Source organism: Haliotis rubra, unplaced genomic scaffold, assembly GCF_003918875.1.
Source record: "Haliotis rubra isolate DU_JTF1 unplaced genomic scaffold, ASM391887v1 Scf558, whole genome shotgun sequence".
Lineage (NCBI taxonomy): Eukaryota > Metazoa > Mollusca > Gastropoda > Lepetellida > Haliotidae > Haliotis > Haliotis rubra.
The window spans coordinates 621,064-637,712 of NW_025767255.1; the positions used below are offsets into that span (position 1 = coordinate 621,064).

Here is a 16,649-nt window from a genome sequence, read left to right on the forward strand (position 1 = left end):
CAACTAAACGATCTTGACACAAATGGATGACGATGTGTCCGCACAAAACGAGGGTGTGGTCAAAGCAAGCCCTCTGGTTGGTTGGTCCTTGTTTAGGAGACATTTACAACTGATGCTTTCTCTGTGAAGCCATTGCTCGAAAAATATTCTTACATTTAGAAGTCGATGAAAGAAAAAAAATCCCACGAATTTATAAAGAAATGCAGATTTGCAAGCTTTGACCAATCAGAGGGCTTGCTTCGACCACACCCCTGTTTTGTGCGAACATATTATCATCCATTTGTGTCAAGATCGTTTAGTTAAGAGTCAAAATCGGGTTTCAATCGATTTACAGAAATGACAATATAGAATTGGTAGGTTTCATGATTGGTGATCGATAGGCCAATCATCCATGATTATGTTCACATTAAGTTTAATTGATTACATGCGATGGTAGCGTAGCGATCGGCAAAGCAAGCAGGTAGGGTATACTGAAATGTCCGGCCTTGTCATAATGTATTGTACTGCGTAGCATTTCGAGACGGGGGTCATCTAAAAAAAATAAAAATTTGTAATCATTAATCTTCGCAAAGACACGAGGGCCTGTGCCTTGAACGTGATCTATCAGATGCTGCTTGTTTTTTGCATTTCATGTAACTGTCTCTGTAGCCTGATTTTCAGAGTTCTCCTTACATTTTCAATGATATTACAGTCTGGGGACTGAGGAGGCCAATTCATTGTCTTAATGTCATTCTCACGTTTCCACTGAATTGTCTGTATAGAAACATGGACAGGACAATTCTCCTCTTGAAATATATAGCCCCAACATGTTGGAAGTTTGGCTATTATTGGCCAAAGGTTGCTGTCCAGTATATTTATATACTTTGTAGAGTTGATATGACCATCTACATCGACAAGGGTTCCAACACCTTCAAAACAAATACACCACCAAAACATCACACTGAGACGTGGGGCATTTCTATCTCTATACACACCAAGGCACCGGGGTTTCCACTTTTCTTCATTAGTCCTCCAAATATAAACTTTCTGATCTTTTCCTACAACAATTTGAGTCTCATCTGAAAATATTACCCTAGACCAATCTCTATTTACATTCGATCTCAAAGGCTCTTCTCTTGAACCTGTTTTGAGTGGATATGGTGGTTTTCTTCTTCCCAACTCTTCTATGAAAACCATTTTCATGAAGACGCCTTTGTATTGTCCTCCTTAATAGTCTTACTTGAGATGTCTGGTTCCAAAGTAAAGATATATCCTGAAGAGACTTCCTCCTGATACACTTAACAATCTTCAATAAAGCTTCAGTCAGTTGATTTTCTTCTCCTGCCACTTCTCTGACGATTTTCTGTATTTCCTCCTTGAGAAAACCTCTTCAGAAATTTACAGACAGTAAACCTATTAATTCCAGTTATTTTACCCATTTCACTTCCACGCTTGCCTTCTGAATTCAAACTTAATATGAGCTTTTTCTGATAGGCAGTAAGATCTTTCCCTCTAGGTGCCATGACACTTTGAGCAGACATCAAACTAAGCACTTGAGAGTTATTCCCCTTTCGTTTACAAAATGTAACAAGTGTTAAGTCAAATTTGTACCCCCTAAAATTTCAGACCCTACTGCTAAGTTGAAATAGACTTTCATTTAAAATTAAAAGAACTAGCCACTGCTGGCAAGAATCACAGTGGCAATTTTGTGAACTTAATACGGCACATGAGTTTATGTATGTATGAACTGTAACAGACATAGTATTGACTGACCCAGAAACATAATCAAGGCAAAGTTTGATTCAAACCGAGGAACCCATGGACCTGCTCTGACAACTTGGCTATCCATGTCCCCACTTAGTATAAACCTCCATCATTGTACATGAAAGCTCAGACCGACCTGAATGTACTGGTTCTTGTCGTTATACTCTGCCTCCCAGGCCCCGATGTAGTCGCCCTGGGCGGGCTGGTTCAGGCGGGACCGTTGAGGGCCGTGTTCCGAGTTGAGGGAGGATGAAGCTGTGAGCTGACTGTCATCAATCTTCTGTGGTCCATCAATCAGAGGAATCTCTCGACATGCTGAAACAGGGGTTCTTCTTCAGTTACTGTCAAGATTCCACCCTCTCTCAGGAATATTTGATTGTTAACTGTACAACAATCCATTAATCTGGTATAAATATCAAAATCAATTTCTCCGTTTAACATTCGGACAGCTCAGTGAGAACCTACTGATGGGACACACAAAGAAGTCGACTCTGAGGGCGACTGCTGTATAGTAACTGATGACTGTGAGGCGAACATATTGGGCTTGGAAGTGAGACTTCATGAAGTTGGTGACAGAGACATTGTTGATGGTATTTCCAGTAAATATCTGAAACAAAGTGTGAAGAGAGTGTCTATTACAGTGCATGACTATTTGAGGCAACAATATTGAGGGTAATATTTAAGACATAGAATGGTGCTGTCAGAGCAGGATGAATGCATGTTCAGAAATGACTTGTGATTCACATTGCCATAAGCAATATTCCTACTATATGACAGAGGTGTGTCACCAAACAAATGTGGGTCAGACAATCCAGTAAGTGTCTATCCAAATCTGTGCGGTATGCCTGAAAACCAATCAATGAACTCCCTCTTCAGATCAGCAGTTTGTTGGAGACCTACAGGGGGGTCCTTAGGAGGACAGACAATGACCTACAAGGGACCTATAGGAGAACGTCAGTAGACTTACAGGGAACCTACAGTGGACATTCAGGGGACTCACAGTGGACCTACAGGAGATCTTCAGTGGACCTGCATTGGACCTACAATGTAGCTACAGTAGACCTTACAGTGGACCAAAGTCGACCTCTCGACGGTGGGGCTCTGGAATTTTTTTAGATTTAGCACGGAAATATACAATTTCCTGCATTTTCTGGGCATACCTGACCAGATAAGACAACTCAAATTTATATATTTCAATGGATATTTACTAAACTTATTTCAAACATTCTAAATTCATAACATATTTTTTATTTTCTCAAATCGGAGAGCGGAAGTTGTATTTGAAAATCAGAGTAACTCCGCCAAAATTGGAGTGGATGGCATCTGTGTTAACCGAATTTGAGCCACAGTTGAGTTGAGTTGGGCTTTACGTCACATCGGCATTATGCCAGCCATATAGAGCAAAACTGCATTCATAAACTTTTTGAGCCATAGGGACATAGAGGATGTTATGAGCATGTGTTGCTGAATAAAGTTCAGTTTGATAAATTTTCAGTTTAAACAAATATAATATTTCAGTCTTACATAATCTGTTCCATATGGTTGCTGGTAGGTGAAGTATTGAGGGCTTCCGTCCTGAATCTTGTACATCACTTTGTACTTGGTGACCCACTCTGGGGCATCTGGATTGCCTTCTGTGGTAACACCTCGTATGACCTTTACAGATCCAAGGTCAATCTCCAGCCAATGTGCTGGGTCAGATAATTTCGGCTTCCAGCAGGACGGGATATAATGTACTCCATTAGCATGGAGGCGACTATCGTGTGGAGTGTGTTGAGGGTCAAGAATACTGGAGGCACTGAAGCCACCATCTTGGACAAACAGAGGACCACTCACTCCGTAGTCTGCATAGCAATCCTCTGAAAGTAGTGGAAATAATTTGCAACTTTGATGATAGACAGAGTGATTAAACATGGAATCAGCTATCATGAATATCACCATAATCACCCAAAAACTAGGCAGTAAAATGACAGATGGAATGTGCAAACTTGTCAATGCAGACTGGGCTATGATAAGGCACATGTATGAAGGTCAAGGACCTTCGTTGGTACCAGGGTCCTGCTTGCCTCAGATTCAACATAGCAATGGAAAAGTCATCTTCCCTGGAATCACCCTGGAACTTGTGCGAGGTACTAAGGAACCATTTTGTCATGAAACCACAACATAACAACAAAGATGGGGTCCCAAGGACTGATTCTGCCTTGCAATCACTATTTGAACATGCATGGGGTCCTGAAGATTGATTCTGCCTTGCAATCACTATTTGAACATGCATGGGGTCCTGAAGATTGATTCTGCCTTGCAATCACTTTTTGAACATGCATGGGGTCCTGAAGATTGATTCTGCCTTGCAATCACTATTTGAACATGCATGGGGTCCTGAAGATTGATTCTGCCTTGCAATCACTTTTTGAACATGCATGGGGTCCTGAAGATTGATTCTGCCTTGCAATCACTTTTTGAACATGCATGGGGTCCTGAAGATTGATTCTGCCTTGGAATCACTATTTAAACATGCATGAGGTCCTGAAGATTGACTCTGCCTTGCAATCACTATTTAAACATGCATGGGGTCCTGAAGATTGATTCCGCCTTGGAATCACTATTTGAACATGCATGGGGTCCTGATGATTGATTCTGCCTTGCAATCACTTTTTGAACATGCATGGGGTCCTGAAGATTGATTCTGCCTTGCAATCACTATTTGAACATGCATGGGGTCCTGAAGATTGATTCTGCCTTGGAATCACTATTTGAACATGCATGGGGTCCTGAAGATTGACTCTGCCTTGCAATCACTTTTTGAACATGCATGGGGTCCTGAAGATTGATTCTGCCTTGCAATCACTTTTTGAACATGCATGGGGTCCTGAAGATTGATTCTGCCTTGGAATCACTATTTGAACATGCATGGGGTCCTGAAGATTGATTCTGCCTTGCAATCACTATTTTGAACATGCATGGGGTCCTGAAGGGTCCTGAGGATTGAAGATTGATTCTGCCTTGCAATCACTTTTTGAACATGCATGGGGTCCTGAAGATTGATTCTGCCTTGGAATCACTATTTGAACATGCATGGGGTCATCAGGAGTCATTTGGTCTCAAATCTAATCAATGTGTAATCTTGTGACTACCTTCAATACATCCAAGGATTTCCCACTTGAGAGATATTCCCTTGTTCCATGCTGTGGGCATCAGCTTGATGGATTTGGCTTCTATAGGGAAGTTGAGGAATATCTCTACCGCTGTGTCACTGTCCATGCAGCCTGTAAACACCTGCAGTGTAAACAAATGGATAGTCTCACACCAACACATGGATAGTCTCACACCAACATGTGAATAGTCTCACACCAACACATGGATAGTCTCAAACCAACACATGGGTAGTCTCACACAAACATGTGGATAGTCTCACACCAACATGTGGATAGGCTCAGACAAGCATGTGGATAGTCTCACACAAACATGTGGATAGTCTCACACCAACACATGTATAGTCTCACACAAACATGTGGATAGTCTCACACCAACACATGGACAGTCTCACACCAACATGTGAATAGTCTAACACCAACATGTGCATAGTCTCACACCAACACATGGATAGTCTCACACCAACATGTGGATAGTCTCACACAAACACGTGGACAGTCTCATACCAACATGTGGATAGTCTCACACCAACACAAGGATAGTCTCACACCAACATGAGGATAGTCTCACACGAACACATTGATTGTCTCACACCAACATGTGGATAGTCTCACACCAACACATGGGTAGTCTCACACAAACATGTGGATAGTCTCACACCAACATGTGGATAGGCTCAGACAAGCATGTGGATAGTCTCACACCAACATGTGGATAGGCTCACACCAACACATGGACAGTCTCACACCAACATGTGAATAGTCTAACACCAACATGTGCATAGTCTCACACCAACACATGGATAGTCTCACACCAACATGTGAATAGTCTCACATAAACACATGGATAGTCTCACACCAACACATGGGTAGTCTCACACAAACATGTGGATAGTCTCACACCAACATGTGAATAGTCTCACACAAACACATGGATAGTCTCACACCAACACATGGGTAGTCTCACACAAACATGTGGATAGTCTCACACCAACATGTGGATAGGCTCAGACAAGCATGTGGATAGTCTCACACCAACATGTGGATAGTCTCACACCAACACATGGATAGTCTCACACAAACATGTGGATAGTCTCACACCAACACATGGACAGTCTCACACCAACATGTGAATAGTCTAACACCAACACATGGATAGTCTCACACCAACATGTGAATAGTCTCACACAAACACATGGATAGTCTCACACCAACACATGGGTAGTCTCACACCAACACGTGGATAGTCTCACAGAAACACATGGATAGTCTCACACAAACATGTGGATAGTCTCACACCAACACATGGACAGTCTCACACCAACATGTGAATAGTCTAACACCAACACATGGATAGTCTCACACCAACATGTGAATAGTCTCACACAAACACATGGATAGTCTCACACCAACACATGGGTAGTCTCACACCAACACGTGGATAGTCTCACAGAAACACATGGATAGTCTCACACAAACACGTGGATAGTCTCACATAAACACGTGGATAGTCTCACACAAACATGTGGATAGTCTCACACAAACATGTGGATAGTCTCACACCAATATGTGGATAGTCTTACACCAACATATGGAGTTTCACACAAACATATGGAGTTTCACACAAACATATGCATGTCCTAGTCCCACACAAAATCATGGAAAATCCCTAAAAGTAACTTAAAGATACTTTAAAGCAAGTACCCTAAAGCAAATACCTTATCGACCCCTAAGTACTTTCAAGCAAGTACCTTATTGACCCCTAAGTACCATCAAGCAAATACCTTATTGACCCCTAAGAACCATCAAGCAAGTACTTTATCGACCCCTAAGTACCATCAAGCAAGTACATTATCAACACCTAAGTACCTTCAAGCAAGTACTTTATCGACCCCTAAGTACCATCAAGTGAGTACCTTATCAACCCCTAAGTACCTTCAAGCGAGTACATTATCAACCCCTAAGTACCATCAAGTGAGTACCTTATCGACCCCTAAGTACCTTCAAGCGAGTACCTTATCGACCCCTAAGTACCTTCAAGTAAGTACCTTATCAACCCCTAAGTACCTTCAAGCGAGTACCTTATCAACCCCTAAGTACCTTCAAGCGAGTACCTTATCAACCCCTAAGTACCTTCAAGCGAGTACCTTATCAACCCCTAAGTACCTTCAAGTAAGTACCTTATCAACCCCTAAGTACCATCAAGCAAGTACCTTATCAACCCCTAAGTACCTTCAAGCGAGTACCTTAGTAAGTACATTATCAACCCCTAAGTACCTTTCAACAAAGTACATTATCAATCAACCCTAAGTACCTTCAAGCAAGTACCTTATTGACCCCTAAGTACCATCAAGCAAGTACCTTATTGACCCCTAAGTACCTTCAAGTGAGTACCTTATCGACCCCTAAGTACCTTCAAGTAAGTACCTTATCAACCCCTAAGTACCTTCAAGCAAGTACCTTATCAACCCCTAAATACCTTCAAGCGAGTACCTTATCAACCCCTAAGTACCTTCAAGTAAGTACCTTATCAACCCCTAAGTACCATCAAGCAAGTACCTTATCAACCCCTAAGTGCCTTCAAGCGAATACCTTATCGACCCCTAAGTACCATCAAGCAAGTACCTTATCAACTCGTAAGTACCTTCAAGCAAGTACCTTATCGACCCCTAAGTACCTTTAATCAAGTACTTTATCAACCCCTACATACCATCAAGCAAGTACCTTATTGACCCCTAAGTACCTTCAAGCAAAATTTTGTCAAGTAAATACCTTATCGACAGCTGGCGGGTCCTGGTATGTGTACCATGGGCTGAAGAAGTCATACTGATACATTAACTTGAACTTGGTGACCCACTCTCCAATGTCGCTGCGTCCCACAATCTGAATCCCGCGGGTGATGATGATGTTGTAGAAGGTGGCAGAGATCCACTGACCTTGAGCAGTCATGGCTGATGACCATCCACCTGGAAGGAGGAAATTGGTCATAACATTTGTAGGACATTCTAAACTGCTAGAGGCAAACACGTCTCTACATTATAAATTTGGACACTGATTACAGAAATCATATTTGTTTTAGTCAATATCGCTAGAATTGCAAGGAAGTTACTTAATATCTTCTTGTTCCCTTGTCGCTTACCCCCACCCTGCAGTATTCCAGCTACTTGACCTGCCTGAGTCAGTGATTGATGTAATGGGCAACACCCCATGTCATCAGGATACGATGACACGTCATCAACCAAGTGAATCTTAGTACCCTATCAACTAAACTTGCAAACGATCTATGAGAACTGGTTCAGAATTACGACAGTCAAATGTTCTTGTCAAGGAGAACTGCCAACATTGGATTTTTACTCATCAAGACAATTTAGTAGTCTAGCATGTAATCCAGTATACGGGGGTGAATTCTGAAAGCTGCCTGTCTACACATTCATCTTACTACCTGTGTTTCCTGGGATGAGTCTTGATGCCTCGGGTCCATGACTGGGGTCTCGGGCTGACTGTGCCACTAGCGCCCCCTGTCCTGGTGGAAGACTGTAGTTCCCTGATATCATAGGCTCAGCCTTGCACAGATCTGGAGAAGGAGAAGGAGCTCATTGCTTTCACAAGTAAAGATTATAAGTGAACTCACTTGCGGCACTGTAGCTCACCTTGTATTTAGTCAGCAGGAGCTGTCATCATATTCAAATATTATCTGCATAACACTGAGGACAAATGTTAAAAAATGTTTAAAAAGTAATAAACAAACAAACAAATACCAAATATCCACAATGTTTCTACATCTGCAACAATGAATGTACAATTCTATAACACTGTTGCAATACATTACATTTAAATAATGACTGAAATTAAACAATTTTGCTCCATTTGAAACCATTTTGGAGAAGAATCATAAAAATTTAAAATACACCTCTGCCAGGGGGCTGGATGAGTTGTGATAACAAAAGCCTACATAGCCGTCTAGACCAGATGAGCTATGATATGGAAACCCCCACCATAGCATGTTATTAGCAATGTGAATAAGGCAAGATCAGTATTTCAAACTGCCACACAAGAAGCTTTCAAAATAAGTGCTTCTGAATATGTGATTTTTTTTCAAGGTAATGCCATATCAATAAAATAATGATCTGGTCAACCAATGACAAAGTGAGGGAGTGAGTTTAGTTTTACGCCGCACTCAGCAATATTCCAGCTATATGGCGGTGGTCTGTAAATAATCAAGGCTGAACCAGACAATCCAGTGATCAACAGCATGAGCATCGATCTGCGCATGTGTCAACCAAGTAAGCGAGTCTGACCACCCGATCCCGTTAGTCGCCTCTTACGACAAGCATGGGTTACTGAAGATCAATTCTAACCCGGATCTTCACGGGTCAATGACAAAGCATGATTCTAAACTGTCATGACAGAATAGTACTACATGTATGCCATGTTGGAAGAGATCAAGAACATCACCTTTTCCCACTGGTGTTGTCTGAGTTACTGATGGAGCTATGGTCGTCTCTGGTGATGCTGCAACAGAAGATACGTCACATCAGGGAACATGTACATCATGTAATCCAGACATGTTAGGGATTGAAAGTTTAGTCTGGAGAAGGAGAGAGTTAATTCAGCAGTTGTATCCCCTGCTGTCATAAACAGGACACAAAGACCAACATTTATTAAATTTCTCAAAACAAATATATACAACATAATTTCAGTATCAGCGATGCAAAGGGCAAAATGGCAGTGAAAATGATGACTGGGTCACTGAAAACCAGTGATGATGTCAGGTGTTCACTGAAAGAATAAGCACACCCTACCCTATAGGATAAATGCGAAAATTTCAAGAATCTACAGTAATTATGTAATAAAAACATGTCAGTGTAATTAGCTCACCTGATTTCTCGCAGATGTAGTTGTTGAGTACTGAGCACTTCTTGTCGTTCCACTGGTAGCTCCACTTAGGGACCATCTGAGAGCAGTCCTCCTCGCCCATCGAGTTGGGTTCACCTGTAGATTATTCAGGAGATCCCTGATCAACAGCAGCAATAACAACACAAACAGATGAAGCCGATTCACTGAAGCATCGTGAACATAGTGTGGTCCCCTATTCAACAATTCAAACATTCATCCAATTCATGAAAAGGTTCAAATGACAACGGGTTGGCAGACAGTCAGTTGTGACCACACTGATGAGACTAATATCAAATCACAGATAACATTTCCTTCTCAAGTCATCTTCATTCATGGGCTACATTTTTTATATGGGGGCCCTTCTGACTAGGGGCCTGAGGCCCTTTTGACTTTTTGATATGGCCCTTTTGACTTTTTGATGCGGCCCTATTGCTAAGGCGTTTGTGGCCCTTTTGACTTTCTTGTGGCCCTTTTGACTAGGACCCCAAGATTTGACATCATCATCATTGTTGTGTGTAATTAGGACAAATAACCTCAATGAACTCGATCAACAAATGATTAAGGGAGAATTATAGTTACCATCCCATTGCAGTGGCTGATATTTGGTCTGAAGTCAATGTCAAAACATTACTGGTGGTCCGATTAATTGAAATAATCGAAGATTGGTCGCAATGACGCAACGACCAAGCAATCGATCCACTTTCTCATAATCGAACACAAACAATTCTGGAACACTTGTTTGCATTAACAATATATTTCACAAGGTTGGTTTTGTCTGTTACATTTCATAAACATTACAAGCTCGTTCCAAGTCAGGATTCAATTTATCTTAAAGACTCCAGGAAATATATGTTCCTAACATACTAGTCATCCTTTAAAGATGTTAAATTTGCACATGCATTTTGTGGAATTTGCAAAAAGACTCATAAGAACTACATGTTTTTTCTTTGTTTTTTGTGCAGTAACAAACATAACCAGAAAAATTTGATAAATGATGCTGACCAATTATTTTCGATGATTGATCGGTTGTAATGTACCAATCATCAATTATGAGACTTTATCCAATTCCCAACACTACAAAACATTCCCAACTTAGAATTTTCAAATTCATGCTGTCATATTCATAATTAAAATGACAGTTTTGAGGAGTTGACTTCTATTTTACTGATAACAAGACCAGAGTTGATTAAATGAATTTAGGTTACAATAATGCATTGAATTCAGTGTCAAATATTTCAATGTGAAATATCAATGAAATTTCAATGTGAAAATATAGACTTTTTAAAAATTCTGAAATTTTGAACAAACCAAAGATTTTTCAATATTTGCCTGTCACGGCCTAAATATATCCCTGCATTTTCTGTCCTCAGTTGTGAACCAGAAGCATGCATCTCTGCATCCCTGATTCCTACCTGGATGCCAGTTGACATATCGGAACGGTGCCTTGTTGCTCCACTCCCATCCTCCCTCTCGGTTCTTGTCATTGGCACCGATCCAGAACCACTCTTGGACAGCAGCATACTCACCAGCAGACAGGACAGCTGCAAAAGCATGTAGTAAAATTCAACAAAATTAAGCACCTAACATTTGTATGTCTAACAACCTGATTGACCATGGAATACACAAAGAGAATTTGCATTGAGGTGTGACATTTGATCTACCACAGAATTCCCATAGAGAACCTACATTGAGGTCTGACAACCTGATCTAACCTGGAATTCCTATAGAGCACCTGAATTGAGGTCTGACAACCTGATCCACCCCAGAATTCCCATTGAGCATCTGAATTGAGGTCTGACAACCTGATCTACTCCAGAATTCCCATATAGAACCTGCATTCAGGCCTGACAACCTGATCTACCCCAGAATTCCCATAGAGAACCTACATTGAGGTCGGCAACCTGATTTAACCTGCAGTGCTGGGGACATGAATCTGAACACATGTGTACCTTGCAGAAAGGTTTGTTCTTTCGGCCCATCTATGCTGACCAGGTCAGACCCCTGTCTGAGGCAGTCTGCCCTGGCATCCACCCAGTTCTTGGTAGCCCCGACTATCACCTGGTAGCAGGAACTCTCCATGCCGTTGAAGATCCAGTTGGGTCCACATCGGTAGGACCAGGGAGCTGAAACAGATTTGTCAATGCTGAAACATGTACAGACAGTGGAAGGGTGAAGGTCATTTGACGAGGGAGCTGAAACAGATCTGTCACTGCTGAAACATGTACAGACAGTGGAAGGGTGAAGGTCATTTGACAAGGGAGCTGAAACAGATCTGTTACTGCTGAAACATGTACAGACAGTGGAAGGGTGAAGGTCATTTGACGAGGGGGCTGAAACAGATCTGTCACTGCTGAAACATGTACAGACAGTGGAAGGGTGAAGGTCATTTGACCAAGGTGCTGAAACAGATCTGTCACTGCTGAAACATGTACAGACAGTGGAAGGGTGAAGGTCATTTGACGAGGGTGCTGAAACAGATCTGTTACTGCTTAAACATGTACAGACAGTGGAAGGGTGATGGTCATTTAACCCCCCAAGGTGGCTTAACTCCACATATTCATGTAAAATATGTGACCATAATCAATATTACCCTCTTGATTCTGACTTGCTTACATACAAACATGGCAAAATATTTTCAAAAGCCCACTGTATTAACCAAATGTATCTTACTGACTTCACAACTGAAGTGTTCTGGATTTGGAACTTTGGTGGAACATTTGCCAGCAGAGAACCACAGTTATCTCCCTTACCTGTGACGGCTGCACCTGGAGTTGCTGTGGCACCGACTGAAAGAGAAGAATCATCAAATCATGAAATACCATAAACATCAAATCATGAAAGTAAACATGATCTATATATATACATATCCATTGATTCACATGGTTATGAAAGTCTGGAAGCCTTCAAGTAATGTTTGATGATGACCTCCAACACAGTGACTCACTTGCAGGGCTCCGGCAGATGAAGTTGTGTTGTTGCTTGCACCAGTTGTCTCGCCAACTGCCAGGGTAGGGCGACCGGACAAACTGGGCGTCGACACACTCCTGGCCCACCTGGTCATGAGAGTTAGGCTCTCCGGGGGCGAAGTTGTTGAACGTCAGCTGGAAGCAAACAAAAGTAATTAGTGAAAACATTAGTGCCTGTTAATGTTAATTTCTTGATATAAAGATATGCTCAATGCTTACGAATTATGGGATTGGCTTGTGGTTCAATTCCCGATAGGGTATAATGTGGGAAGTCATGATTGGTGTTCCCCCTTGTGTTTGTGCTCTAGTACTGCTAAAAAGAGGCTTTAAACAAAACTTATTCACTCTAAATGTTTGGAAGTCATCAGTGGTGATTTGTGGAATAATTTTAAAAAAATTGTCTCTGTTTTTTAAAAAAGATTTATAGAAGGCTCTTTAATGTGCAGGTTTTTATTTATAAACTTTGTCAAACTTTGGTCTATGCCACCCATTGTTTGGGCATCAATATATCAGTATTGTGAATATGGAAGTACAGAAAAATGAAAGAAAATGTTTGAACTGATCAATGTTCAAAACAACTGATGCATAATCCTGCAAACCAGAGATGTGATTCTCAACATAGTTGTCAGGGAAACGGTGTGTGGGGTAGCTCAGGGGTTAATGTGTTCACCATGCTGAAAGCCCAAGTTTCATTCTTCATCAATGAACATCAAATCATGAAAATACCACGAACATCAATTACAAGCTCATTATATCATCTGATATGATATCTTTGTGTGTCTCTGTGTCCTGTGTTTCAATTCCATTAAAAAACGGCATTAAACCAGACTCACAAACATTATGACAGACAGAATAGAATGACAAAAGCAAAGGAGTTATACTGACAAAACACTGAAGAAACAACATGACATTGTCCACCAAGGTAAAACCAACTTACTGGTGTATTGTCAACCCAGATAAAATCATGGTTTGATGTCTGTCGATCTCGTTTGAGTCCTATCCATGCATTTCCTTGTTGTAGCATTTTTTCTGGAACATACAACCAGAGGTAGATATTACAACAGCCCTTAAACGGTTAGCCATCTTAAGGAATGGGAAATCTTATACTGATCTTCAGATTTCTACAAAAATATTATTAAAAATTATCCATGTTGATACTTGCATGCTTTGGTGTTAAGCATCACATTTTTCGAGCAGAACAATTCTTTCATTATCTGATTTCCTGATCTCATCTACATACATGCACCTATTCATTATATTCCCACACAAACATGCATTTATGTGTGCATAACATAATTTGTTCATGTCAGAAGTACAAAGAAGGATGCTGATATCCTCCAGTGGTGTTCTACTTGATCAGCCTCTGTCTACCTCTACGGTGTCTGACTGTACCTTCTCAGTCTGCAGTCCCCAGTTATGGAACTCTCTGCCATCTGAACTAAGAAACACCAAATCCAAAGACCTTTTCAAGACTCTAGTTAAAACCCTCCTCTTCCACTCAGAATTCCACGAGACAGGATTGTGTGGATATATGTGCATGGTTTTGGTTTTAACTTTTTCATAGCGCCAGTAAGCACCTGTCGATGGGCACTAGGTGCTATAGAAATCAATTATTGTTATATGTGCTTGAGTGAACCATGTTCAACAATATCATGGGAACTGGTATATACCCAAATCTGCACGAGGCAAACCAGTGACTAAGAACATGAGCAACGGTGCATATCATCTGGCCAGGTCACCTGACCATCAGATGACCAACAGATGGGTCGGTACACAGTAAATGTTATGACTTACTTGTCTCTTCGGTGAATCGCACCCTATCCCTTCATGAATTCAATTCATTATTTCTGATCACTTGAATCAAATATTCATGAATTTTTTAAAAAGGAGTATTTTGTACTGGAATTTAGGTGTTATTTATTCAACCCAGATTTGAAGAAAGTAACAGATCCAAGCAAGGCACGATAATAGTCAACACTCTTATATATCGGCCATTGTCTTGATAAGTAACACTGTCAACATGGTCAAAACATGTCCTAGAATTAATTTGTTGTCATATGGTTATTGTTCATAATATATTTAATAATACATAAACTGCTAACTTGTTACTGTATTCGGTACCCAATATTCATGACATGTATCATATTCATCACAGCCATATTGTTAGACCTAAGAAAGCTTTCCATAAACACTGCTTCCATATATATCAATTTAGTTATTCATAAAACAAATATGACATTTTTCATCAAGTTTCACCTAGGGTTGTTCAGAAATTTAATTTATCCATATAAAAATTAAAAAAATACTCCAGTAGTCTCCTACTCCAAATGTAAGCACTTAATAAATTATTACCAAATAGAAACATATTTCTTCAGGCATTCAAGGTTTAAAGCTGTTGTTTTTTCCTGACCAAATCTTTGTTTGGTGGATTGAAAGTTGTGTTTTGCTGTTAAAAGTGATGTCATCGATTGCCATAAATTTACAGGAAAATGACTAATCACTGTCACTGAACAGGGTTAGCTGTGTATTTATGCTCAAGACACTTGGTATTACTGTTTATAAACTGAGAAGTTGCACAAATAATTTGGTCTGAAGAAAAGAACTTCATCCGTGTGTTCTCTGCAGATGTCAAGGGACGGTGGATTATGAAGACCCGGGTTCAATTCCCAACATGGGTACAATGTGTGAAACCCATTTCTGGTGTCCCCCGCCCTGATATAGCTGGAATATCGCTAAAAGTGGCAAAAACTAGACTCACTCACACTTTAATATGTATTGACTTGGGTTGATACGTTTTATATCAAATAACATAAGACTGATATTATCTATATGTGTTATAAACCCTTTGTCCTACCAATGAGGAAAGACTGCTCTAAGGGATCCCGAATAGTGGTGAGAGAACCACCACTGACGCTACAGAAATTCTGCGCCATCGTCCAGTTGAGGTGGGACCCAAGGAAGTAGCAGTCTTGTCGGAACAGCACCCATTGACTCGGGCAGGTCACGTTGTTAGCTGGAACACACACAAGGAACACAACATGTTAGCTGAATCAGGCGTTCATGTACAGCATTCCAAACACTGTCTTCGACTTCGGTCCATTTAACACATTGATGATAGTGCTAAGAAAATTGCAGCTTATACCATGACATTGGGATAAAAAAGTCGATAAGCAAGTCCCTGATGCCATTGTACCACCACATCAACAGAGGGACTGAGTGCCTGAAGTACTTGCTAATGCTGGAAAATGGTAAAATCATAACTGAAGATTAATTGGTAATATTGTGTTTTTTCATGTTAATGAACTAAATCACACCTATCAAACCTGACAACACAAATACTTACCTCAGCCCCTTTTTTGGAAAAGGACTCTGGCCTCACCTTTTTTTCCAAGTACAAAGTCGGCTACTAAACACTCCTTTTTAAACAGAACTTAAATCATTTCACCCTTGAGAGTGGTTAATAAAATTGTTTATGATTCCCAAAAAAATCTGGACTTTGTGATCAATCTTTAATAATCATTGCGACTAATGAGATCACCACTAATTATTAGGCATGTGCTGTGCATGGAATTACATTAACTTGCTTAAAACTGAACTTTATCCAGATAAAGTATACATACCTGGTTCTGTATGATTGACATACTTCTGTGCGATGGGCATTTCACACATGTACGACTTGATTGCATAGCAGTAGCCATTGGACCAGGTCGCCTGCCCATCTGGAAGTATATCTCAGGTGATTATAGCAATATCAGCTTGTTCGCGAAACAAATATAGTCACACACTAAAGTCATCCCTAATGGTGACATCGGGTGTGCTTTACTGATGCATTGAGTAAATGTGTGTTGTCTTACATAGGAATGTGATTAAGGGAGAAATACTCGCCTGAAGC

At 40.7% G+C, this 16,649-nt stretch overlaps 1 protein-coding gene across 1 annotated transcript in view; it reads right to left on the reverse strand.

Annotated features, from left to right (window-relative positions):
- The window catches only part of LOC124253889, a 104,255-nt gene that overhangs the window by 68,560 nt on the left and 19,046 nt on the right, over positions 1 to 16,649 (reverse strand). The window contains exons 12-26 of the mRNA XM_046687743.1: positions 16,378 to 16,476; positions 15,612 to 15,770; positions 13,695 to 13,786; positions 12,736 to 12,892; positions 12,542 to 12,577; positions 11,741 to 11,914; positions 11,204 to 11,332; positions 9,774 to 9,887; positions 9,351 to 9,407; positions 8,338 to 8,469; positions 7,668 to 7,861; positions 4,878 to 5,019; positions 3,268 to 3,602; positions 2,209 to 2,350; positions 1,880 to 2,058 (exon numbers count right to left, since the gene is read on the reverse strand). Coding sequence (XP_046543699.1) covers positions 1,880 to 2,058; positions 2,209 to 2,350; positions 3,268 to 3,602; positions 4,878 to 5,019; positions 7,668 to 7,861; positions 8,338 to 8,469; positions 9,351 to 9,407; positions 9,774 to 9,887; positions 11,204 to 11,332; positions 11,741 to 11,914; positions 12,542 to 12,577; positions 12,736 to 12,892; positions 13,695 to 13,786; positions 15,612 to 15,770; positions 16,378 to 16,476 — 2,141 coding nt within the window. The remainder of the gene's footprint in view (positions 1 to 1,879; positions 2,059 to 2,208; positions 2,351 to 3,267; positions 3,603 to 4,877; positions 5,020 to 7,667; positions 7,862 to 8,337; positions 8,470 to 9,350; positions 9,408 to 9,773; positions 9,888 to 11,203; positions 11,333 to 11,740; positions 11,915 to 12,541; positions 12,578 to 12,735; positions 12,893 to 13,694; positions 13,787 to 15,611; positions 15,771 to 16,377; positions 16,477 to 16,649) is intronic.